At 39.5% G+C, this 24,480-nt stretch overlaps 1 protein-coding gene across 1 annotated transcript; it reads left to right on the plus strand.

The window, feature by feature from the left end:
- Positions 1-129: 129 nt before the first annotated feature.
- On the plus strand, positions 130-22,608 carry LOC140004784 (uncharacterized). The gene is made up of 3 exons (XM_072044929.1): positions 130-1,046; positions 1,263-1,712; positions 22,467-22,608. Exons 1-3 carry the CDS (start codon positions 130-132, stop codon positions 22,606-22,608), a joined length of 1,509 nt encoding a protein of 502 aa, XP_071901030.1.
- Positions 22,609-24,480: the final 1,872 nt, after the last annotated feature.

Consider the following 24,480-nt stretch of genomic DNA (forward strand, 5'->3'; position numbering starts at 1 on the left):
TCTGAACCTTACAACCGACCCCCTGGCCGTACATTTACCAATTTAGGTAGGCCTTTAGACCAATTGTATGAACAATTAAAGGCTGCGAGAAAAATTGGTACGGTGCCCCCTCCTACCTATCCATATGGCATGCCCGCGTGGTATAATCCACAAGCTGTCTGTGCTTATCATTCTGGGGCCCCCGGACATGCCACCTTTGATTGCAAGGCGCTTAAGCATAAAATCCAAGATATGGTGGAAGCCGGGGAGATTGTAATCCGGCAAAGGGAGGCGCAAGGGCCGAACGTAAATAGGAACCCTTTGCCGGACCATGTTAATACCGTTGGGGTCATTATGGATGACACGGAGTATATGGAACAATTCAAAGATTTGGCAAGAGAAGCTGAGGTATTTGGGGTCACAGACCAACCATTCATCATAGAGTTGCCATTCGAAGAAGATAACCAGCCTTTTGTCTTGGATCTCACGCCAGCAGAGAGTGAAGCTTTGAAGCCGGTATTCATCGAATTCCCGAGGCAAGAGCCTGTTTTGAGCCTGCAACAAGTGCCGTGGAATTACGATGAACCTATTATACAGATCGGGGAAAATTCAGCTGCAAAGAAAGAGGTGTCAGTGGTTACCAGATCGGGGAGGACTGTAAGTCCATTTGAAACTACTATTCCGATTCAAGCAAAGAATTCCGAGCCGCCCATTAAGCCAACCATCACCGAGAAAGAAGCCGTGGATTTCCTTAAACGACTCCAGAGAAGTGAATACAACATAATCGAAAAGCTAAGCAAGTCACCTGCCCAGATAACCATGTTGGATTTACTTTTCTCTTCAGACGTGCATAGGGATGCATTGATCGACGTATTAACTAAAGCTCAAATTCCGAGGGACATTTCTGTTGATAATTTTTCAAACGTGGTTGGGAGTGTATTATTCAACAAACAAATTGCTTTTTCTGACGATGAATTGCCAACGGAGGGCATTGGACATAATAGGGCGTTGTACATAACAGTGAGGTGCAACGGGAAAATGCTGCCGAAGGTGCTAATTGACAACGGGTCCGCGCTTAATATCTGTCCTTGGAGTACCTTGGAGAAGCTAGGATTGCAAGACATTAAGCTGAGGCCTTCAGGGACTATCGTTCGAGGGTTTGATGGAGCTCAAAGGGAGCCGATAGGAGAGGCAGATTTAGTAATCGAGATGGGGCCCGCCCAATTTCAAATAACTTGCCAAGTAATGCACTTCCCGAGCATTTACAATATTTTACTTGGAAGGCTATGGATTCACAAGTCTGGGGCTGTGCCGTCTTCGTTGCATCAATTGCTGAAATTCGTAGTAAATGACAAGCTAATCACTATCTTTGCCGAAGAGGACTGCCTGGTAATCACCGATTCTGGATCTAAAGAGGAGGGATGTCGAAGTGCCACCATGTCCCCTCATAGCACATCCGATATAGTCTCCGTAAGTTGGATCACAACGGAGGAACAAGCTCTCTCAAAAGCAAGTGTAATGATGGCTAAGGAAATGATTCGTGGAGGATACAAATTAGACAGAGGATTGGGGCGTGAACTGCAAGGGATCCTGAAGCCAGTGGAGATTATGGAAAAAAGGGATACATTCGGTTTGGGTTTCCAACCAACCGCCAAGGACATCAAAGAGATGAAGGAGCGCAAAAGAGCAGAGAAAGAGGGCAGGCAAAGGGTTTTTGACATTCCACCACTGCGGTATACTTTTCCACGACCAACAGAGGTTATCACATCAGAGGTTAATTGTAACAGCCCCACTGTCCCCTAAGGCGAACCAAAGGGGTTAGCGGACTGCCTGCCCAACTCTCGCCAGGACTACGGATCAGATTAGAACTATCTATTGCGATCCGAAACTTACAAACGAGCGTGAACAGGTCAAAATGGTAAATAACCCAAAATAAAAAAAAATCCGGAGTCGGTCATGAATAGTAACCGACCCGCCAAAACCCAACCGAAAGAGCACGCAAACATTCACATCTGAACTTTAGCGATTACAATCCAAAAGGACATACAAAAGTTTTCAAAAGTTAATACATATACGCGGTTTGCTAAATCAAAAGAGAAAACGCCCCAAAAGTACACTTAGGGTTTTAATACATGAGCTATACAAAAGATATGTTCAACTAGCTCAATTTGGCAGCCATTTGTCAAATCCAGACCAAAAGGGCAAAATTTTCCTGTAAGGAAAACAAAAGGAACAGAAAGCGGTGAGCTTGCGCTCAATGAGGTACCAAACAGATAGCATTAAAATCATGGCATTTCACATTTAACAAATCAGACACACATGTCAGATGTAAAGCAAAGGAACCAATGATTCAAATCAGAAGGATACGGGTGGCTCTCAGGAGCCAAATTTCCAGCGCAGTACTTGATCCAAACCGGTTGACTCTCCGTCAACGTATATAGAACCAACGCGTCCGTAGACCCCTCTTATCTCCGAATTCCGTCCACCAAACACCCCTTTACCGGGTCCGCTCACCTCAAACGAACAAAATGGTAATACTCGAGTATACCCGGAATCAAGGGTCTCAATACCCAAAATCCCCGAACAGACTACCGTGGTTCATTATCTAATCGTCCAGGCCCTTGCCGGCCCGACTCGAATAACTTAGCCACAGGATTGAGCTCATAGGTCATAGAAATCCGAACAGATGCAGACACAGATAACAGATTCAAATTTTGCATAGTAAATTGGCATATGAACAGACTAGAGAACGAGTGTGATAAAGTACACCCTCGTCTCGAACAAATAAACAGATTGCAGAGCAGAAATCAAGTTAAACAGCAATGGAGGGAAGTGGTACACTCACAGGCTCAACTTCAAAAGTTTTCACTTCAGATTGGCCTTAATCGCCAAGAAACCCTAAAATAATCAAAATAAACCAATTGAAGGTTTCATATTCAAAATCGAGTAAACGGAATGCACAAGTGAGGCTCGACTACACGTCGTACGCCTTGCCAAATAAACACAAATGCAAGGGTGTAAAACATGATTTTCTTGAAAACGAAAAGGTAACATGAAGACCTAGGCACAAACAACCCAAAAGTCCTTTGCTCAAATCACAAGTAAATCCAACTAGCCTTCAAGTAAAATTTCGGCAGCATAACCCTTGTGTTTACCTAGTTTCCAGCCATCATGGCTTCATTATTTCCTCAATTCAGTCCCAACATCTCACACAAAATTCATCTCATTTCCCAAAAGCCGTTCACTAGTCTCAAAGTAGTACAAGTACAAAAGTTAGTTAGGAAATGATCGGAATAAAAACAAGCCCTAAAACTATTCAAATAAACACAATAAGATTTGTTTACAAGTCATAAACCAAGGCCAAGTATTACCAAAATAAGGTTCCATAAGAATATATAAGCATTAAAGGAAATCAGAAAAATCCGGAAATGGAAATAAGCTTTAACCCAAGAAAACAGTTTTTGACGTCATTTTGCGGTTTTGGCACCAAAGGCACTACGATTGTCGGATGAGGGTACACCATTTCGAAGCTAAAAGACAGGGTTACAACATCACAGAAGGTCACTCAGCCCAGTTTTGAGTGCAAACAGGTCAAAAATACAAAATACTACATCAAAACCGTAAAACAGATTCACCAAAACGCATTCTAGCGGAAATATCATAACTCAGGCCCTACAAGTCCAAATCCAGAAATTCCAAAACCAGATGAAAGCTAATAAACAGGGCTAAATTTATTCAGAAGGCCTCAACAACTAATTCGGAAGCAATACAGACCAAAAAACCAATTACAGAAGCAAATCCCAATTTCGGGTAAAACCAGAACAGAAATAGTAATTTCAACTTTTCTCATTCTACACTACTCCGATTGACCTGAAATTTTGTAGGTACCTCTACAATGTTATTCCCTACAACTTTCATGTTTTGAGCTAAGGCCAATTCGGCCCCTATCTAGGACCTAAAATTTCGAACAGAATGCTCCACTTAAGAACCCTAGGTTTTCAATTTTCTTCCAAAACAGAAATTGGTTGCAATTAATCACTTTTCCCACCTCCTTGAGTCATTAGAGACCATTTCTAATCATCCTAGATAGCCACACAATCATGCTTATATTAAAACAGAAAAATCCCCAAAAATAATAAAACTTCATCATTTCCACCACAAATCAAGAAATAATCCATAAACTTGCATCTTCTACTTTCACTAAGCATGATTTAAGCATCAATTAAAGGAGGGGGGTGGTTCTTCACAACTTACCTTTAAAACAAGAGAGAGAGAGCTATGGGTCACCTTAACCTTCCAAATAACTTCACACAACAACTCACCACCACTACTTGAAGGTGTTTTATGAAGAAAAATCAAGGTTGGATGGTTGGTTTTGATGATTGAAGCAAGATTGAAGCCAAAACTTGAAGAGGTTTTCTTTCTTCCTTTGAGAGAGAGGGCCGGCACTTGAGAGGAGAAAATGGTGCAATTTTTGGTTAATTTTGTGATTTATTTGGTCAATGGTAAGACATGGAATAGTAGTCTTAAAGGTAACCCAATCAAATGGTGACACTTGTCACCTAATTTAATGCAAGTCTATCACTTTGTTTCCTCTCACATCAATCCAAATTTGCAACCTCAAAATATCTCATAACACCCGATAAAATAATTCCAGTATCCAAAACGTAATTCAGCTGGCCGAATTTTTCCGAACTTTTCACACTTGTGGGTCCCACGTCCGGTATACGCTCTTAATTTCTCAAAATCTATTTGATACTAGAAAAATCATCTGAAAATTATATTTACTCATAAAATTTATCTAGAAAATTTTCCGGATACAGAAAGTGCAGAAAACAAATCATTGAAAATAAGAAAACCTAGAAATATAATAAAACCTAGAAATTTGAAAAATTACGGGTTCTCACATTAATCCAGTTGAAGAAATTGAAGCTAGTTTGGCCCAATTGTTCGTAGGGGCAACATTTGAAGATAGTGTTCCAGGCAAAGCTGAATTTCCTGATATCCTCGAAGGATCAATTCCCAATTGGACAGCCGAGTCCCTGCCCGTCCGGAAGGAGTTTCGGTAAAATGAAAGGGGTTTATCATTCATATTCATGGGAAAAATACTTTTGCATCTGTAAATAGTTAATGAAAGCATCTTTACTTTTGACTAAAATTTGCACATGTAGATATTGTTTCCGCTTGCTTTCTTTTGTTTTGCTTTCAATCAAAGGTTTTATGAAAATGCAAGTGTGTTCGTGTTATGTTGTGTTGTTTATTCGCTTGTTTAAATTCATATTGCTTGTTCATTTGTTTGTTGTATGCTTATTTGCTTATTATCCCACATTCGTTAATTCTTTCAGATGACCAAAAATAAAATTATTTGACCCTTTGGATATCACCGTTCTGGAATACGATAATGGCAATCTCTATATCACTCACGACTTGGAGGTCTGTGAATCCGAACTCCAAAGCGAGAGTGATAATGAGGAGGTATTCGATTCTTTTGCAAAGGACCTTGAACAATATGAGGAAAAACCAAAACCGAACCTGGAAGAAACAGAAAAGGTTAACATTGGCACTGAGGATGAAGTTAAGGAGGTGCAGATAAGTATTCATTTGAATGAAAGGCAGAAAAAGGAGATGTTTGAATTCTTGACCATGTTCCAGGATGTATTTGCGTGGTCCTATGATGATATGACTGGCATTTCAACTGATGTGGTAGTGCATAGATTGCCCACAGACCCTTCTTTTCCACCCGTAAAACAAAAACCCAGAAAATTCAAACCAGATATAAGCCTCAAAATAAAAGAGCAAATTGAAAAACAACTCAAAACCAACATTATCATTGTTTCCCATTACCCAATTTGGCTTTCAAATCCAGTCCCTGTTCCAAAAAAGAGTGGAGAGGTGAGAGTTTGTGTTGACTATAGAGGCCTTAATAAAGCCAGTCCTAAAGATGATTTCCCTCTACCAAATATTCACATTCTCTTAGACAATACTGCCGGACATGAGATTGAAACCTTTTGCGATTGTTTTGCTGGCTACCACCAAATTTTGATGGCAGAGGAGGATAGGGAGAAGACTGCTTTCATTACCCCTTGGGGTACCTTTTGCTACCGAGTCATGCCTTTCGGTTTAAAGAATGCTGGAGCAACATATCAGAGGACCATGACAACCCTATTTCATGATATGATCCACCGAGAAATGGAGGTCTACGTGGATGACATTATAATCAAGTCTAAAAGGGCAGAGGACCACTTGGTTGATCTGAAGAAATTGTTCGAGAGACTACGGAAATACAATTTGAAGTTAAATCCTGCAAAATGCGCCTTTGGAGCACCTGCGGGTAAGCTGTTGGGATTCATTGTCAGCAAGGAGGGCATAGAGATAGATCCAACAAAGATCAAAGCAATTCGAGACATGCCAGTGCCAAAAACTCAGAAGGACGTGAAAAGCTTTTTAGGGAAGATCAATTTTATCGGGAGGTTCATTGGCCAACTAACTGCCACATGCGAGCCGTTGTTCAAATTATTGAGGAAGAACGTGCCGTTGTATTGGAATGAGGAGTGCCAACAGGCTTTTGACAAGATTAAAGATTATTTGTTGCATCCACCAGTCTTAGTGCCGCCCAAACCGGGCCGACCTTTGATTATGTATTTATCCGTGCTTGAAGGAGCAGTAGGGTGTGTTCTAGGTCAGCACGATGACTCTGGAAGGAAAGAACAAGCCATTTACTATCTAAGCAAGAAGTTCACGCAGTACGAGGCTAATTATTCATTCATTGAGAAAAGCTGCTGTGCATTGGCCTGGGCAGCCCAGAAGTTGAGACACTATCTGTTGAGTCATACCACGTATCTTATTTCCCGGTCTGATCCTTTGAAGTATCTTTTGGAGAAGCCGATGCTGACTGGGCGTTTGGCAAAATGGCAGATAATTCTCTCAGAATTCGATATTGTTTTCACTTCACAAAAAGCTGTCAAGGGGCAAGCTATAGCTGATCATTTGGCGGAAAATCCAAGGGATGATGATTATCAACCACTCCGTACTTATTTCCCTGACGAGAGGGTCCTATTTGTAGGCGCTGCAGATGATATAAGTGAACAAAGTCCTGAATGGAGGCTTTTCTTCGATGGAGCTTCGAATTCTCTCGGAGCTGGAATTGGAGCTGTTTTGGTGTCACCCGAAGGGAAGCACTACCCTGCCGCTGCCAAATTGCAATTCGCTTGCACGAATAACATGGCTGAATATGAAGCCTGCATTTTTGGTCTCAAAATGGCTTTGGAGATGGAAATCAAGGAGTTGATAGCTTTTAGTGATTCAGATTTGCTCGTACACCAAACTTTGAAGCAATGGATAACCAAAGATTCGAAAATTCTACCCTACCATTGTAGTCTGCTCACTTTGGCCAAGCAGTTTCAAAATTTGGAGTTTAGACATCTCCCGAGAGCCCGAAACGCATTTGCTGATGCTTTGGCCACCTTGGCTTCCATGATCCAATATCCAGATGAATTGAAGATCGAACCAATCCAAATTCAACTTCAAAACAAGCCAGCCCACTGCTGGGCTGCAGACGAGTCCTCGGATACTACTCCTTGGTTTAATGATCTTAAAGAGTTTCTCAAAACTGGGTCCTACCCTCAGCATGCTGGCACAAAAGACAAGAGTTTTCTGCGTAGAATGGCTTCAAAATTTTTCTTAAATGGAGAAGTGTTGTACAAAAGAACCTCGGATTTGAACCTTTTAAGGTGCATTGATGAAGATGAAGCTCAATATATGATGAAAGAAGTGCATAGTGGCGTTTGTGGACCTCACATGAATGGCCATTTGCTAGCGAAGAAAATCATGAGAACCGGATACTTCTGGCTTACTATGGAGCATGATTGCATAGACTTTGTCCGGAGATGTATAAAATGTCAAATGCACGGTGACATTATACGCGCTCCACCCACTGAGTTGCATAGCATGACCGCCCCGTGGCCCTGTTCAATGTGGGGTATGGATGTGATTGGTACAATCGATCCTCCTGCTTCAAATGGACATCGATTTATATTGGTGGCAATCGAGTACTTTACCAAATGGGTTGAAGCTGAATCATTCAAACATGTCACGAAGAAGGTAGTTGCCAATTTCTTGAGAGATCACATCATTTGTCGATTTGGAGTACCCGAAACACTTATCACAGACAATGCCAGGAATCTGAACAATGACATGGTAGATAGACTATGTGAGCAATTCAAAATCAAACATCGCAATTCTGCCATTTATAGGCCTCAGATGAATGGAGCTGTAGAAGCCGCAAATAAGAATCTGAAGAAAATTATTCGTAAAATGACAGAAAGGCATCGCGATTGGCATGAAAAGTTGCCCTATGCACTAATGGCGTACCGGACTTCTATCCGAACATCAACTGGGGCAACGCCGTATTCACTTATGTATGGGATGGAAGCTGTATTATCAGCTGAGGTTGAAATTCCGTCGCTACGAATCCTTATGGAAGCTAAACTGGAAGAAGCTAATTGGATCAAGCAGCGCCATGAACAATTGACTTTGATCGATGAAAAGCGATTCAATGCTATCTGTCATGGTCAGTGCTATCAAAAACGTGTGGCCCGGGCTTACAACAAAAAAGTCCATCGGCGGGCATTTGAAGAAGGTGATAAGGTACTGAAGCGGATTTTGTCGATGCAAGATGAAGCTAAAGGCAAATTTGCTCCAAATTGGCAAGGGCCGTTCAATGTCCAAAAGGTATTACCTGGCGGAGCGCTCATTTTAGCAGAAATGGATGGACGAACTTTTCCTCAACCCATCAACTCAGATATGTGCAAAAAGTTTTTCATTTGATCATGCAAATTTTCTTTAAGAAATTCATGCAAATGGCGGAATGCAAGCCAGGCCATCTTCTTTTACACTAAAAAATATTTTATCTCTACTTGTCCCCTTTGAGCCATCAAAATTGACAAATTTCGTTTGATAACCCTTGAGAATTGCAAACCCCACACTGGGGCAAATTTATTTCGAAAAAGAAAAAAAAAAAAGAAGAGAGAACCCTACACTGGGGCAAATTTAGCTTTCAAAGAAAATGCAAAAGTGAGGTAAATGCAATGAAAATGCAAAGAGAGAAAATTCGATCAAACTGGGGCAAGTTTTCCTCAGTTTTGGAATTATTTTCAAAAGAGTGCAATCTAAAGTTATTTCACCCCTCGTATCAAATCTGCTTTCAAGCTTCAACTTTTTTCAAAGCACCCTACCGGACCTTATTATAAAAGCCCAAAGTCCTGGCTTTCGTCACTTGCTGCATTTCTATTAGAAAATTTGTTAATCAACTGGCAGGTGATGTCCGTAATGTCTTCGCCTAATTTTACAAGGGAAGTACATTTTTACTGATGCCAGAAATCTTTAATTCATGTTTCTGAGCCGATCATGGTCGAGATATTTAGGTGAAAACCCGAAAGGGCGCCTCGAAAAAGAAAAAGAAAAAGAAAAAGAAAAAGAAAAAGAAAAAGAAAGAGAAAAAAAGAAAGAAAAAAAAAAGCAAAATAAAAGGGTGGGGGCAATCTTGGTGAAAACCCGAAAGGGCGCCAAGGTAGGTGTTCTTAACAGTCGAGCTCAGGAAGGAACAGCTGGTGACCTGATTCATTAGGGTTCTCCGCATAATTGTGATACTTCTGCCAGTATCGGATTCCGAAGAGAAAATATCCAAAGTTTTGAATATGATATTCGTTGGCTAAACTTGTATTGTTTTTTTTACAAATATTCTTTGCAAAGTGTATCTTTATAAACCTTGTAGTTGTTCTCAATTATTTGTGTATAACTGCTTATGATTGTCTACATTCTTTTGCATGCTCATCTTTGCCTGACATAGGAAATAATCTTGCATATACATTGATTGTTATGTGATAAATTTTCACGCATCATTCTTTCACCATTGAATTCAAATGAATGATAAACCCTAAGGTTTGGGCAAAGATAAGGGATTCAATCATCAGCTACAGTGAGTAACATGCAACAAAGCTACCACCTGGATTGGGTGACGTGGTAAATCCGTATTTTATCAGTCTCAGAATTTGAAAGGTTTCAAGTTCGACTAAGGCAAACGTCGCAAAGCAGAAGTAAAAGCATCACAAGACTCATGTTTATACGATTCTCAAGGCAAACCGGATCAAATAATGGTGGCAAGTCCATTATTTCTTCTTTTCTTGCAGAAATGTTGCATTTACGAACAAAAGCAGCCGCTCTCTTTTTGGCGCCTAAATCAATGACAGACAAAGCTTCCCAGTAAGCAAGGATCGATGTTATTTGCAAAATTCGATCACAAGAAACAACATCAGCTCTCGCTTCAATCACAAAGATCCAAATTTCCCTCTTGGTGCAAAAAGTTGAACTATTCTCAGGTAAAAACCTCAATTAATTGTTTAAACTTTCCCAGTGAAGTCCCGTTTAAATTCCTGTTCGGGTCAGTCCCGTTTAAATTCTGTTTGGGTCAGTCCCACTAGTGTGCATCCCGTTTAAATTCCTGTTCGGGTCAGTCCCGTTTAAATTCTGTTTGGGTCAGTCCCACTAGTGTGCATCCCGTTTAAATTCCTGTTCGGGTCAGTCCCGTTTAAATTCTGTTCGGGTCAGTCCCGTTTAAATTTCTGTTCGGGTCAGTCCCGTTTAAATTCCTGTTCGGGTCAGTCCCGTTTTAAATTCTGTTCGGGTCAGCCCCGTTTAAATTCCTGTTCGGGTCAGTCCCGTTTAAATTCCTGTTCGGGTCAGTCCCGTTTCAAATTCTGTTCGGGTCAGTCCCGTTTAAATTCCTGTTCGGGTCAGTCCCGTTTTAAATTCTGTTCGGGTCAGCCCCGTTTAAATTCTGTTCGGGTCAGCCCCGTTCAAATTTCTGTTCGGGTCAGTCCCGTTTAAATTTCGTTCGGGTCAGTCCTGTTTAATTTTCTGTTGAGGTCAGTCGCATTTTTAGAATTCCAGTGCGTTGAGATCATTTTGCTGCCAAGCAACACAGGTAAGTGTTTTGGTGTCTACTTCTTTGTCTCAAGTTTTTTCAAAACTCAGACAAAGAGGAGCAAACTGTAGACACCAAATTTTGAATTAATTGGTATGCTTTGTTTTAGTGATAATTCTTATCGGTTGATTGGTGTTTAGATGGTTTGCATTTTAGTTCATTATTGTTTGTGTTATTTTATTTTAGTTTTATTCACTTTTTAGTTTTTAGTTGTTTTTGTAGTTTTTATTTTGTAAGTTTTAGCGTAGAATTTTTCGAAAAAGAAAAAGAAAAAAGTGAAAAAGAAAAAGAAGGAGAAAAAGAGGAAAAGAAAAGAAAGAAACATGGTTTAATGCATATTGGCTTATCTTTGAAAAAAAAAATGAAAAAAGTTTGAAAATTAAAAAAAAAAAAAAAGCGAAAAAAAGAAAAAACAGAAAAAAGAAATATATGTATGTTTAGTCGTTTTAGATGTGGTTTCTTTAAAAGTTTAAAATTGGAAAAATGAAGAAAAAAAGAAAAGTGCCGAAAATGGAAAAGGAAAATCGATAAAAAATGGAAGTTGTAATTTGTGGTTTTTAGTTCATTTATTTTCCATTCAATGTTAATTAAATTGTTTTGTTATTTGTTCTTACTATTATTATCAATTTCTGTTTTAAAAAAAAAAAAGGAAAAAAAACATTTTCCAGTCGCGGCAAGCTGCAAGCGCAGCTTGCACAGAAGGGCCTGAGGGGTCTCGGCTGCAAATGGTTGAAAAGGGTAGCTAGGTTTCTAGGTTTTCTAACCTATAAAAGCCACGGAAAGGGGCAGCCGCAGGGAAGAGAGAAAAAAGGGGACGAACGAACGGCAAAAGAGAAAAACAGAGAAAGAAGGGGTGGCGTGGGGTTTGACCAAGAGAAACCAGAGAAGAAAAACAAGAGATTGAGAGAGAGCTTCAAGACTGGCGGCTGAAATCACAGAGAGAAAGAAAGAGATGTGAGTACGAGGGAACAACGGGGAGTAAAAAAAAAAGAAAGTCTACGGAGAGTTTGGGGGGAGAGCTAGGGGGTAACGGCGGAGAGTAAGAAATAACAGGGCAAAGGGAAAAGGAAAAGGAGGACTGAGGGAAAGACTTCGGCTAAGGAAAAGCAGAGAACCAGGAGGCAGCGGCGGAGGAAAGCCAGAGAAGCTGGTTGCCGGAAAAGAAGGAGAACAAAGACCTCCTCTTTTGGTCGCATCAAGCATCAGCCGGAAAAACGAAACCCAAAGGTAACAGCCTTCTACTTTGGAGTGTGTTTATGAGTTGTTGAGTCATGCTAGAATACAGAAAGTTTCGGTTTTTATACTTGCTTTCGTCCTCCATGTGAGCCCCGCTTGTGAAATCTGATTGGGGTGGGTTTGTGTTTAGCTGTGAGGATATATGATGAATCCGTGAGCTCTGACTTTTCACATGTCTGAATGAACAAAACCAGAAAAACGGTAAAAAAGCTTTTGGCTTTATGACTTTCGTTATGTTTGGATTCATAATGCTCCCATGGTTGTGGTTTCTTCTATGTGTTTGGGATGTTGATAATGAGTTTCAGTAACGAAAGGTTTAGATAACATGGGCTTGGATTGGTTCCAAATTCTGCATTCTTTTACTGTTTTCTTTCCTGAAATAGTTCATACAAGTTTCGGTCATCATTCTTTGCTGGTTGGGTTTGTATGTTCGAGAGGTTGGAGTGTTGGTTGAGGTGAATTGGATGAAGAATGTGGGGTATGTTTGTTTGGGCACTAATGTGTTTGAATCATGTTAGAATGCTTTGCTGAAATTAGCCACCTTTTTGCCGAACCAGCTTCTGTTTTCTTTCTCAGAATTTTTGCATGATATTTTCCCAAGTTTTCTGGGCATTTGGACTGTAATCACCAGGTGATTTGTTACTTAGTTGAGAGTTGTGGTTTGGGGCTGATGAGATAACAGGTTGTTAGAGCTTTTATACGGACCCAACCACATGAGATGAGCCGCAAGGTTCACACCAGAAATTCTGCAGCAGTTTTGTCTTTTGGCCATACCGCATTTTCCTTCTTTTGCTGTTTTTCTTCTGAACTACCATGGCCACGGCTGTTTAGTTTAAAAAATGTCCAGTCTTGTGTTACTTTGCATGAATTTTTTCCAAACTATCTGCTTTGTTAAGGAATGTTCAGCCATGTTTTAGTTTGAAGTAGTTTCAAAGTTGTCATATGCATTTGGTTTGCTGAGATTGTGGTGATTGTGTATGATACTTGTAGCAAAAATTCGCAGAAAGTAAAAGGGCTTCAGGTCCTCGTGTATGCATGTTCTCATTCCAAAATATATGTTCATGAAACTAAGTGAATTGGTTGATTTTTTGGGTGATTATGTTAGAAGATTAGTATGTTTTCTTGCTCACATCTCAGATCATAAGTATTTAAGAATGGCAGGAGACAACGCTTCCGTAGCTTTGCATGGCATTTGCATGATTTTTCCTCTATGCTTTGGTTTGATTGAATGTTAAATTTGTTTTTTTTTGTCATATTTTGGATGTTGTTTGAAAGCATTTTGATCAAGTTAGTGTTGACATATGTTTGCCGAAAATGGAAGCTGCATTAATGGTTTGGCTGCAGAAAGCGTTGGCCGAAATGCTTGTTTGCAGAATGCATTGTTTACGTTTGTTGCATGAATCTGCATGGAAAGTGTTTCCAAAAATTGCACTTTGACCCCTCAAATTTCCCTTTGGCTCACTATGGCCCAAGTAATTCGAATACTTAATCAATTTAATCCCTCAAGCTTCTCCACGTTCCACAAAAGCCCAAGCATGTTCTCATTTCTTTACAATTAGGTCCTAAGTTGGGTGTATTTTGAGTCATCATTTGGCCTTTCATTGTTTTTTGGGACTTTTGAAGTTTTTAAATTTCTCAATTGGTTTTATTTGATTGATTAATGGTTGCTATTGAGTTTTCAAAATGCATGTTCAAATCATTCATGGACCTTTGTTCATTCTTGGACCTTTGAAATTCCATAATGTTTGGATCTTGTTATTTACTTGGGGAACTTTTTGTGTTCAATTGATTGAGTAGTACTTGCTTTTGGGTCTTTAGTAGATGTTATGCTTGTGGATTGGATGATCATGCATTTTGCCTTGGTCTTTAAGTAGTTTTGACTTCATTGAGTTGCAATTGAGGGAAAGTTTGATGTTTTGGTGGATTCAAATTGTTTAGTTTATATCTTATCACTAAATTGGTGCATTAATCTTTTGTTTTTGGTGATTTTAGCCTAAGTTAGTCTTTTCTTGGGTGATTCTAGCCAAGTTGAGTTTGTTTACTTCCTTAGTATCACCAACGGGGAGGTATAATCTCTTTTACCTTTTTTTGTTTCTCTCCTATGTGAACTAATGTGCTAATTGAAATTTGCATGTCTACTTGCTTTCCTAGCCTCTCCTTATTTCCTTTCATTTATTTCATTGACTTTTGATTTTTATTAATGGGGTATGTGTACACCTCTTGGCTTGTAATAGATAGGGCGTAGTAAGTAATTTGGTCCATTTTCCCTTTTCCTTTTGTTTTAGTTAGCAAATGTAATGGTTGCATGCCTATGTGTTATATGTTAAATGCTTTATTAGGATTTTGCATCTAGTCAAGCATGCTAAGTGTTATGTGCTACGTGTTTATAAGTGATTCGCATGCCTACTCGCTTTTTATAGTGTGGATGAATGAAATGGATGAATGTACGTCACCACACTAGTCCAACGCTAGTTGTGGCTTCTTTTATCGTTTCCACTAGTCCAACGCTAGTCGGATGTCATAGAAAGGGCTAGTCCAATGCTAGGCCCAATAGGTTCTTTTTCCCTTTTTTTCATTAAGTGCATGATCACCACATATCACGCATTTTTCCTTAGTTTATCACTTGGTATGTTCCTCAAACCCATTCCCCTTCACTTTAGGACTTGCATCTCATGCTAGTTAGGGTTCATTTGCGTGAAAATCCCCTCTTGATAAGGGAAACGAGCGAGTGTGGCTACTCGATAGCCTTAGCACGCTAGTTTTACCTTCTAATCCGAGGGAAAATCAAAGTCGAAAATTAGGCGTCATCCCCGTACCCAATTTGTTGCATTCCCTTAGGGACATACTTTCATTTTTTCTCACTTCCACGCTCTTTTAATCACTTTTTCTTTCCACATTTCTCAATCCATATTTTTCACTATGCTTTACTCATCTTACTCCACAAGTAGAATTCAAGTTTCATATATATATTTATAATCCTATCTTCATTCATACTCACACACTAATACTTTGATTTTTCATCCAAATTCACACGTGCACTTTCTTTACACATGCGCACACAAACACTTTGTTTTTTTTTACACCATTTCATACATGAATCTTTTCATACACTTGCACACTTGCACTTGAGTCACATTTGCATCAATCGACCTCCATGGGGTTTTCCTTTATTGGCCACCACAATTCATGTGGTTTGGGACCAAAAACCTCACAAGTGACATCGTAGAATTTAGGATTGCATTTTTTCATTTCTGCATTCATATAGGCATAATCCAACATGCAATACATACCCTGGGTAGAAAGTCAGGAAAGTTAGGGTTAAGTTACGCAACTAGCCTTGGCTAGGTCAAAGAGGTGCCTTGGAGTCTATCCTTGCCTTCCCCTTTGTCAAACGTGACTCCCGAACCTTTTTCTTTGTTTTACGTAGACTAGGAGTCGTTTTTAAAAGGGTTTATTACTGCTTAACTCATTTTTAGGTGACTTGGTACACCTTAGATTATTACCAAGTGGCGACTCCAAACTTTTCATTTAAAAACCCTTTTTAAAAACTATTTTTTGGGTCAAATCGTCGCTTTCCAAGTCCCATTGAGACCCATGTCTTTTCAACTCACAAAAATCATTCTCCAATCACAATTGAATCAAAAACATCTTTCTCAAACCATTTATCTTTCTTATCAAAAAATGGGGCGCGACAATCTAGATTAAAGTTTCTTCAGGAGATTTGTAGCCCTTTCTCATAACTTCAAAACAGTATCTCGCTCACTTTGATCCGACTTTCCTAGCCTAATCTTTGATCAAAACGGTTTGAGATGGCAGATTTGGCCGTTTCCTTTTGCCGTTCCGCGCACTTGCATGTGCCAATTTTGCCGTTTCCGTACTTGCGTGTGTCGGCTTTTGCCGTTTTGCTTGTTTTGGGTCGTTAGTAGCCGTTTGTGATATAATGTGATAAAATCTTCTATTTCAGACAGTGGTGAGCTAGGCGGAGCCGGTGGGGCCCACTACTAGCCAACACACGAAGTGATTTCCACTTTTGTACTACTTTTGTATTTTGAGTAAGTATTCAGGCCGCTCTTGTGTGTTAGTTGCTTATGTGTTTCGATATGTATGAAGGGGGTACCTAGGCGAGGGTGTACTTTATCGCACTCGACCTAGACCCTAACTTGCGCACATATTTGTACATGGCTTGCGTATATGAGCAATTTTGGAACTAAAACCCTTGAGCTTGTGGCTCGGGGTGACTTTTGAGTAAATTTTGTGAAGTTTGTGAGTTTGGGGCCCGATCTCAATACCTAGATGGACTATTCGAGCCGGTTAGGGCTTGGTCGAAGTCAGTCCAACCTGGTTTGAGGTCACCAAGTTTGTGAATCCGGTTCACCGAGTATGTGAACCAAATTTGTGACCCGAGCTTGTGACTCAAGCTCAAGTTTGTGATTTCGTTCGCTCGGGCAAGTTTGTGAGGTGACTGGCCAGTGAGGGTGATAAGGTGTCGGTGGGTGTACAAGTGAAGTTCTACGGACCATTAAGTGTGTCGACGGAGTGTCGGCAGGAGATCACGCATGGCATATGAATTGGCTTTGGAGCCACCTGTATCCTTATTATGTGATGTTACTTTTCTGCTTTTGCTTTACTCTTACTATGTCACTGTTGTTACGTGAAATTTACGCTTTTGCCCCTGTTTACTTACTAAGCATATAGCTTACCCCATTCCTTTTGTTTTCCTTAGCAGGGGCCGACGCGGGGACTTTTGGCACACACACTAGCATAGTTAGGTTTGATTGTAATAGTTGGACTTATAGTATGTTTGTTTTTTGTTTTTGTTTTGGTGGTTTGTATAAGGACCCTCCTTAGGGTCTACATTTTGGTTTTGGTGGTAAATATAAGGATGTAATAGTGTGAGCAGGTACTTTTGGAGAATGTAATTATAACTCTTTTGGGATTGTATCTAGAACTCTTTTGAATTTTCTGGCTTTTATTGTTTTAAGTTTTGAGTCCTGGCGCGAGCTAGGCAGGCGGCCCACCGATACCCTTGGGTTCACCCTTGGGAGAAGTGGGGTCGTCACACAAACCCCTTTCCCAAACATAAGGATACCTTTAAGGCCTCCACCTACAATGACGAAATTTGAAAATCCTGAAGGAGCTCTGCACAATTTGGATGGCTGACTATCCTCCCTCTCGAAGGGAATTTCGATAAATCTAGGGGTTGTCATTTACTAAAGTTCACAAAAACTTTTTCTTGCATATGTGAATAGCTTAATGAAAGAGTCTTTTGCATTTGAGTTTTGAAGTTGCATGAAATGCACAATTTGTTTTATTGGTTTATTTGATTATTGTCCTGATTTTTTTATTTCTTTTGAGATGGCCAAAGATGAAATTATTTGACCCTTTGAATACCACTGTTCTGGAATCCGATGAAGCCATACATTGGAAAATCCCTTCATTTAAAAATCCCCTCATTGAGAAATCCTTTCTTTAAGAAAGCCTTCATTGAGAAATTCCTTCCTTGAGAAAGCTTTCAATAAGAAAACCCTTCATTGAGAAAGTTTTCATTAAGAAAACCATTGAAAAATCCATTCATTGAAAAATCCCTTCATTTGAGAAATCCCTTCATTTGAGAAAATCCCTTTCCGGCCAGGCTGAAAGTTGATTGGTTAAGGCAGTGTCATCAACGATTGATTCTGATTAATGAAAAGCAGTTGAATGCTATGTACCATGACCAATTTTGTCAAAATGCATAGCCTGTGTTCATAATAAAAGGGGCCGCCACTGATCTTCCGAAGAAGGGAACAAAGTGCTAAAGTAATGAAAGATGAAGTCGAAGGCAAATTTGCTTCAAATTGGCAAAGCTCATTGGGTGTTCAAAAGGTATTACCTGGCGGGGCATTCATGAATAGACAGACATTCTCTCAACCTGTCAACTCAGACATGTGTAAGAAATTTTTTATTTTGATTATGCAAATTCCTTCTAGGAAGTCATGCAAGAGACGAGGCAAAAGTCAGGCCATCTTCCTTTCCAATCAAAACATTTCATCCCTAGTCGTCCCTTTTGAGCTATCAGAACAATAATTTTTTCGTTTGGCAGCCCCTGAAAATTGCAAACCCCACACTGGGGCAAATTCATTTTGAAAAGAGATGATTAGAAGGGGAAAGCCCTACACTGGGGCAAATTTATTTTTGAAAAAAAAAAGAAAAAAAGAAAAAATGGAAAAGAAGGAACCCCACACTGGGGCAAATTTAGTTTTGAAGAAAAATACAAAAGTGAGAAATATGCAATGAAAATGCAAAGAAAGAAAAATCCAATCAGACTGGGGCAAATTTCCTCGGTTTTGTTCAGAAATTGGAGATAATTGCAAAATGATGCAATCTCAGGTTATTTCACCTCTCATAAGTACAAATTGCTTTCAAGCCTCAACTTTTCTTGAAAACACCCCACCTGACCTCATTACAAAAGCCCAAAGTCCTGGCTTTCGTCACTTGTTGTATTTTTATTGGGAAGTTTGCTAGTCAACTGACAAATGATGTCCATGATGCCTTCGCTTAAGTCTATAAGGGAAGTGCGTTTTACTGATGTCAGCAATTTTTCAACTTACATTTCTGAGTCGATCATGGTTGAGCTCTTCCATTTGCTTCCTTAGGTGAAAACCCGAAAGGATACCTCAAAAGAAAAGAAAGAAAAGAGAAAAACACGAACAAAAAAAAGAGAAAAACAAAAACAAAACAGAAAAGGGTGGGGCAACCTTGGTAAAAACCCGAAAGGGCGCCAAGGTAAGGTTTTTCAGTAAGCGAGCACGAGGAGGACCGGCTGGCGACCTGGTTCATGTGGATTTCTCCTCATTTTTGTCATACTTCTGCCAATACTGAATCCCAGAACAAGGATACCCAGAGATTCGAATATGACATCCGTTGGCCAAAGTTGTGTCATTTTGTAAAACATTCTTTTGCAAATACATTCTTAGGAAACTCATTTTTTTCAAATTACTTGCATTCATGGCATTTTTTGTAGAATTTAAGCACAAATGGTTAAGTGTGCATTCTTGTGCATAATTATTTTTACATGACATATGAATTTTCTTGCATACCTCATTCTTTATCATTGAATTGTGGTGAATGACAATCCCCGTGGTTTATTGCAAAAAGCATGCTTGGATTCAGTCATCTTTTGGGAACAGTTGAAATTCAGCCAAGCCAGCTACACAGACTTCACAATATAGCAAAGCACATATCTGGTCAGTTTGAAAATTGGAAAAGCCTCAGGGTGAGAAATCCAACTCAATCGGCTGCCGCAGCAAAAGTTGATAAAGGCGTTGAAAGACTCATGTTTACACGATCCTCGAAGGAAAACGGATTAAATGGTGGTGGCAATTTCTTTGTTTTTTCTCTTTCACAGGAAAAATTGCATGCACAGATGAAAGTAATCACACCTCGCACTGGAATTGGTGTCGGGAAGAGTCCTCCGGTGAACAAGGGCAGATTTGAAATTGTTGCAAGCGAATTTGATCAAAAGGTGCAACAACATGGCGATACAGAATCAACTATGGGCTCAATTTGCAAAAATTCATCACACTCGGGGCAAAATTAATTTTTTGGAAAGATTCTCAAAAGACAAGAAAAAAAAATCAAAAAATCAAAAAATCAAAAATCAAATCAAGTTCATCACGCCAGGCTCGGGTTTTATCCCACTGACCGCTTTTATTTTCGGCAGGCTCGGGTTTTATCCCACTGACCGCTTTTATCCTCGGCAGGCTCGTGTTTTATCCCACGACCGCTTTTATTTTCGGCAGGCTCGGGTTTTATCCCACTGACCGCTTTTATTTTCGGCAGGTTCGGGTTTTATCCCACTGTCCGATTGTCAAAACATTTTATTTGCATCGCTACTGGAGCGTAGGGTTAGTCCCGCCAGTATGTATTTCATTTTCACAGCCACTGGAGCGTAGGGTTAGTCCCGCCAATGAGCATTTCATTTCTATGCCACTAGCCGTTGGGTCAGTCCCACTAGTGCGCCTTTCATTTTCCCCCGCCGCTAGCCGTGGGTTAGTCCCACTAGCGTGTGTCCCATGATTTATGTTTATTCGGGTCAGTCCCGATTTTAAAATTTCCTGTCAGGGGTCAGTCCCCATCGTTTGAGACGTTCACCGCCGAATAATGCAGGTAAATATTTGGTGTCTACTTCTTTGTCTCAAGTTTTTTCAAAACTCAGACAAAGAGGGGCAAACTGTAGACACCAAATTTTGGTGTAATTTCATTTACTGTTTATTTTTAGTTTTTTATTTGTCGTGTTCGTTTTATTCGATTTTTAGTTTTTAGTTTCTAGTTTTATTTCTATTTTTAAGTTTTTAGCATAGAATTTCTTGAAAGTGAAAAAAAGAAAAAAAAAGTGAAAAATGATGAAAAATGAAAAATGAAAAAAAAAGATTGAAAATGGCAATTTTGTTGTTTTAGTTTGTTTATTTTGATGTAAAAATTATTGTTTTTTATTACTTAGTTTTTATTATCATTTTTGTTAAATTAATCTAAAAAAAAAAAAAAGTATCGCGGCATGCACGCTGCAATCACAGAGGCCCCGTTGGATGGCTGGATGTGAAGGAAGGACAGGCCCTTCATCCTCACCATTGGGGTGAGGGTTTAGGAGCCTTGAGTTCCATATAAAAGGAAGACAAACAGCAGCCGCACAAGGGGATGAGAAGATACGGGGAGAGAACACGGCCGGCTAAGGAAAACTGAAAGGGGTGGCGGCTGAGATTGTGAGAAAAAGAAAAGGAGAGGTAGAGAAACGGCAAGAAAAGAAAAACAGAAGGAGTGGACGGCTGTGAGGAACAAAAAGCTGAGGGCTTGGAGGGCTGAAGGAGTGAAAGAGAGAGCTTTGAGAGTTTGGGATAGGAGCGACCAGAAGAGGGAGCCGCAGCCGGGAGGGAGACCGAGAGAAGCTCTGGAAGCTACTTCATCCGAAATCTGCTTTGCATCTAAACTGAAGCTGCAAATCCAAAGGTGGTGAACAGGTAGCCCTCGATCCTTTCTCTTGCCTATTTTTCATTTCATATGGAATCCGGTTGCTGGACAGAGGATTTTTTTTATGCATTCCCTTTTCATCATACAGCCTAAAGTTGCTGTCTTTTTGTTGTTAGTGTGTTTTTCTTGTATCGTGTGGTTGCTTGCTCGTTTAAATGTTGTGAGATCTGACTTAGCCGGCCGAGAATTTCTGCTATAGCAGTTTTCTTTTTCTGTTTCATTGAGCTGTTGAATGGAAATCTAGCTTAAAGTCCTAGCTTTTGTTGGTTAAGTGAAATACCATGATCGGCTATATTTGTGGTTGTTTGTCTGGTTAAGATTATTGCATGCTATCTGGGAGGAGCCTGAATGTTAATCATGCATTTGGTATTTACTTTCTGATTTGGGTTCCATTTTGTTAGCTTGAAGTGTTTAGTTCTGTTAAGAGTTGTCGAGTGATGGCTTTTGCTCAAGTTCCTGGGATGGGTTGAGTTTCCCTCTGGTTGGTTTGTTGTTTGATCGTTGTAACCTTATCCAGATTTTGTTAATTAAATGGGTTGAGATCTTTATTGGTTTGGATTGATAAACCGTGAGCTTGGTGCAATTTGTTCGGAGAAGCTTGCGTGAATGGAGCTGCAAAGTTGCAGCAGAAAATTGCAGGAGAGGCCATTGAACATGATACATGAAAGTTTTTTTAAAATCACGCCATCCCCGCTATCCCAAGTTCCCTTGGTTGCATGACCAAACATTACTGAAAAAGGGATTTCAGATTGCCAAACCATTCTGCATGAATGTCTTTTCCAGAATTTTTGTGATGCATTAGTTCCTTTATTGTTCTTGCTTGTTTGAAGTTTAAAGTTAAGTCGCTTGTTGGTTAGTTGGAGTTATGATGTCGGGTTGAAAAATACCTAATCAAAGCTTTGTATGTGAATCAAAAATCTGGTTTGCATGATGAAAGAAAAGCCATGACTGGAAAAGAAAATTGCAGCAAGCCTCATTCGTTGTTGCTGAAAATCCATTTGCTGCTGGGATGGTTTTTCAGTTGTTGTACCAAATTGGCATAGAAATCATCTTCGTTTTGGCTCTTGCATGTATGATGAGTTTGGCAGGAACTTGAAGTTGGATTTTTGGTTTGAGAGTTTTTGTTTTGTTTCATTAGAAAATCTATCATGCAAGGTTGTAAAAGCTTCAAAGCCTAAGGAAGTATTGCAGAAAACCTGCGGCCTTTTTTTTTCTTTTTTTTTCCTACAGCTGACTTGTTGTTTAGTCTTTATCCCTTGATGGCCAGCTTCACTTCTTGTTTTAATCCTGCAATAAGAGTTGCTATCTTTAATCCTGCAATGATGAAATGGTTATGCTTAGATGAAATGTTTTTTGATCAAAGCTTGGAAATGGAAATGAGAAATGCAGCAGTTTTCTTTCTTGGTTGATGGAAGTTTAAATAGAAAGTAGTTGTAGAGGTTTTCTTGTCTACGTAGCTTGCATGAGTTTTGCATGAAACAATTGCTGAAAATTGCACTTTGATCCTTCAAGTCTCCCTTGGTTGCACTATGACCCAATTATGTGCTAATCTTTTGCAATTAAGTCCTAAATTAATGGCAACTTGAACCGTTATTTGGCCTCTTTTTATTTTGGGACTTTTGAAGTGCTTAAATGTTCTAATTGGGCTCACATGACTGATTAATGTGTGTAATTGGACCCCTTTTACTTGATTAGGCCTTGACATGTTTTCATGTGAATTGTGGACAATCTTAATAGATTTATAGGATAAAATCATGAAAGCTTAATAACTTCGAGGCATTTATGGTCTTGGTTTCGTTTGATTTAAGTTTTGCTTAGCTAATCTTGTTATTTAACTTTGATAAATAATTTTCCATTTCTTCTTTCGTGATTTTTGCATTTGATTGTGATAGATTCCACCTTAGACCATTCAATTTAGCACTCCATTTTAGATTCCTGAGACTTTTTTATTCGAGACCGAGTTTTGCCTGCACATGCATGGTCTATTCCATATTTAAATTTTCGTTTCGTGCTTAATTTCCATTTTTGTGTTTAATGGTTGTTTCATGTGATTATTTGATAATTTAAGTGGTACCTTGACCCTTTTATTATTTTGGAGGGTAAATTAGTAATTTCACTACGTTAGAGCTCCAACTCAAGGGAGGTATAACTTCTTTTATTTTTTTTTGTCTCTCCTATGTGAACCAACGTCCTACGTGAGAAATACATGTCTACTTTGCTTTCCTAGCCTTTCTTTAATTTCTTTTTGTCATTTACTTTTGCTTTTTATTTAAGTTATTCTTTATGGGGTATGTGTACACCTCTTGGCTTGTAATAGTTAGGGATTTAATTATTTTATTCCTTTTCCCCCTTTTAGATTGTAGTAGGGTCTCCCTAATGTAATAGATAGGGCTTGGAGGAGCATTCAATGAAGACCTATCGAAGTCATGTGCCTAGCTAGCAAATGTAATAGTTAGGGCTTTAATTGTCTTATGTGTCTTGCATGCTTAGTTACTACGTGTTAATTTGCTTTGTTAGGGCCTTGCATCTAGTCGAGCATGCTAAATGTTATGTGCTATGTGTTTATAAGTGGTTGGCATGTCTACTCGCTTTCCATAGCCTGAATGAATGTGATGGATGAATGTACGTTTCCACTAGTCCAACGCTAGTCGGAAGTCATAGAATGGGCTAGTCCAACGCTAGACCCTTAGGGATTTCCCCTCGTTAGTACATGTTTGCATGTTCATTACATGTCATGCATTTTTTTTTAGTTTTATCATTTTGCATGCCCCCCGAACCCCTTTTCCCTCCATTTTAGGATTTTTGCATTTCATGCTAGTTATAGGGTTCATTTGCTTGAGAGTCCCCTTAAATATGGGATATAGACGAATGTGGCTTTTGCTAAGCCTTAGCACGCTTGTATCCCCTCTATAAAAGGGCAAATTGAGTCACGATTTAGGTCTCCCCGTACCCAATATGCATGAATTCCCTAGACTCATGCATTTTTAAATCCACTCTACTATTTTATACCCTCATCACACTTTCATTTTTCCTCCTATTTTGCACACGTGCACCTTTATGTTTCTTCACTTGCACACGAACACTTTTATCATCACTTGCACACATGCACTTCATATTATCATTGCACATACCGTACCTTGCCCACTCACGTGCACATTTTCATTTACATATTTATTGTTTTTTATTACTTTTTCAAACTCATGTCCTCACATTGCATACATGCATTCCATTCATTTGCATCCCACTCGCATTATTCGTAACTTCTTCAAAGGATCGTTATT

Source organism: Coffea arabica, chromosome 4c, assembly GCF_036785885.1.
Source record: "Coffea arabica cultivar ET-39 chromosome 4c, Coffea Arabica ET-39 HiFi, whole genome shotgun sequence".
NCBI lineage: Eukaryota > Viridiplantae > Streptophyta > Magnoliopsida > Gentianales > Rubiaceae > Coffea > Coffea arabica.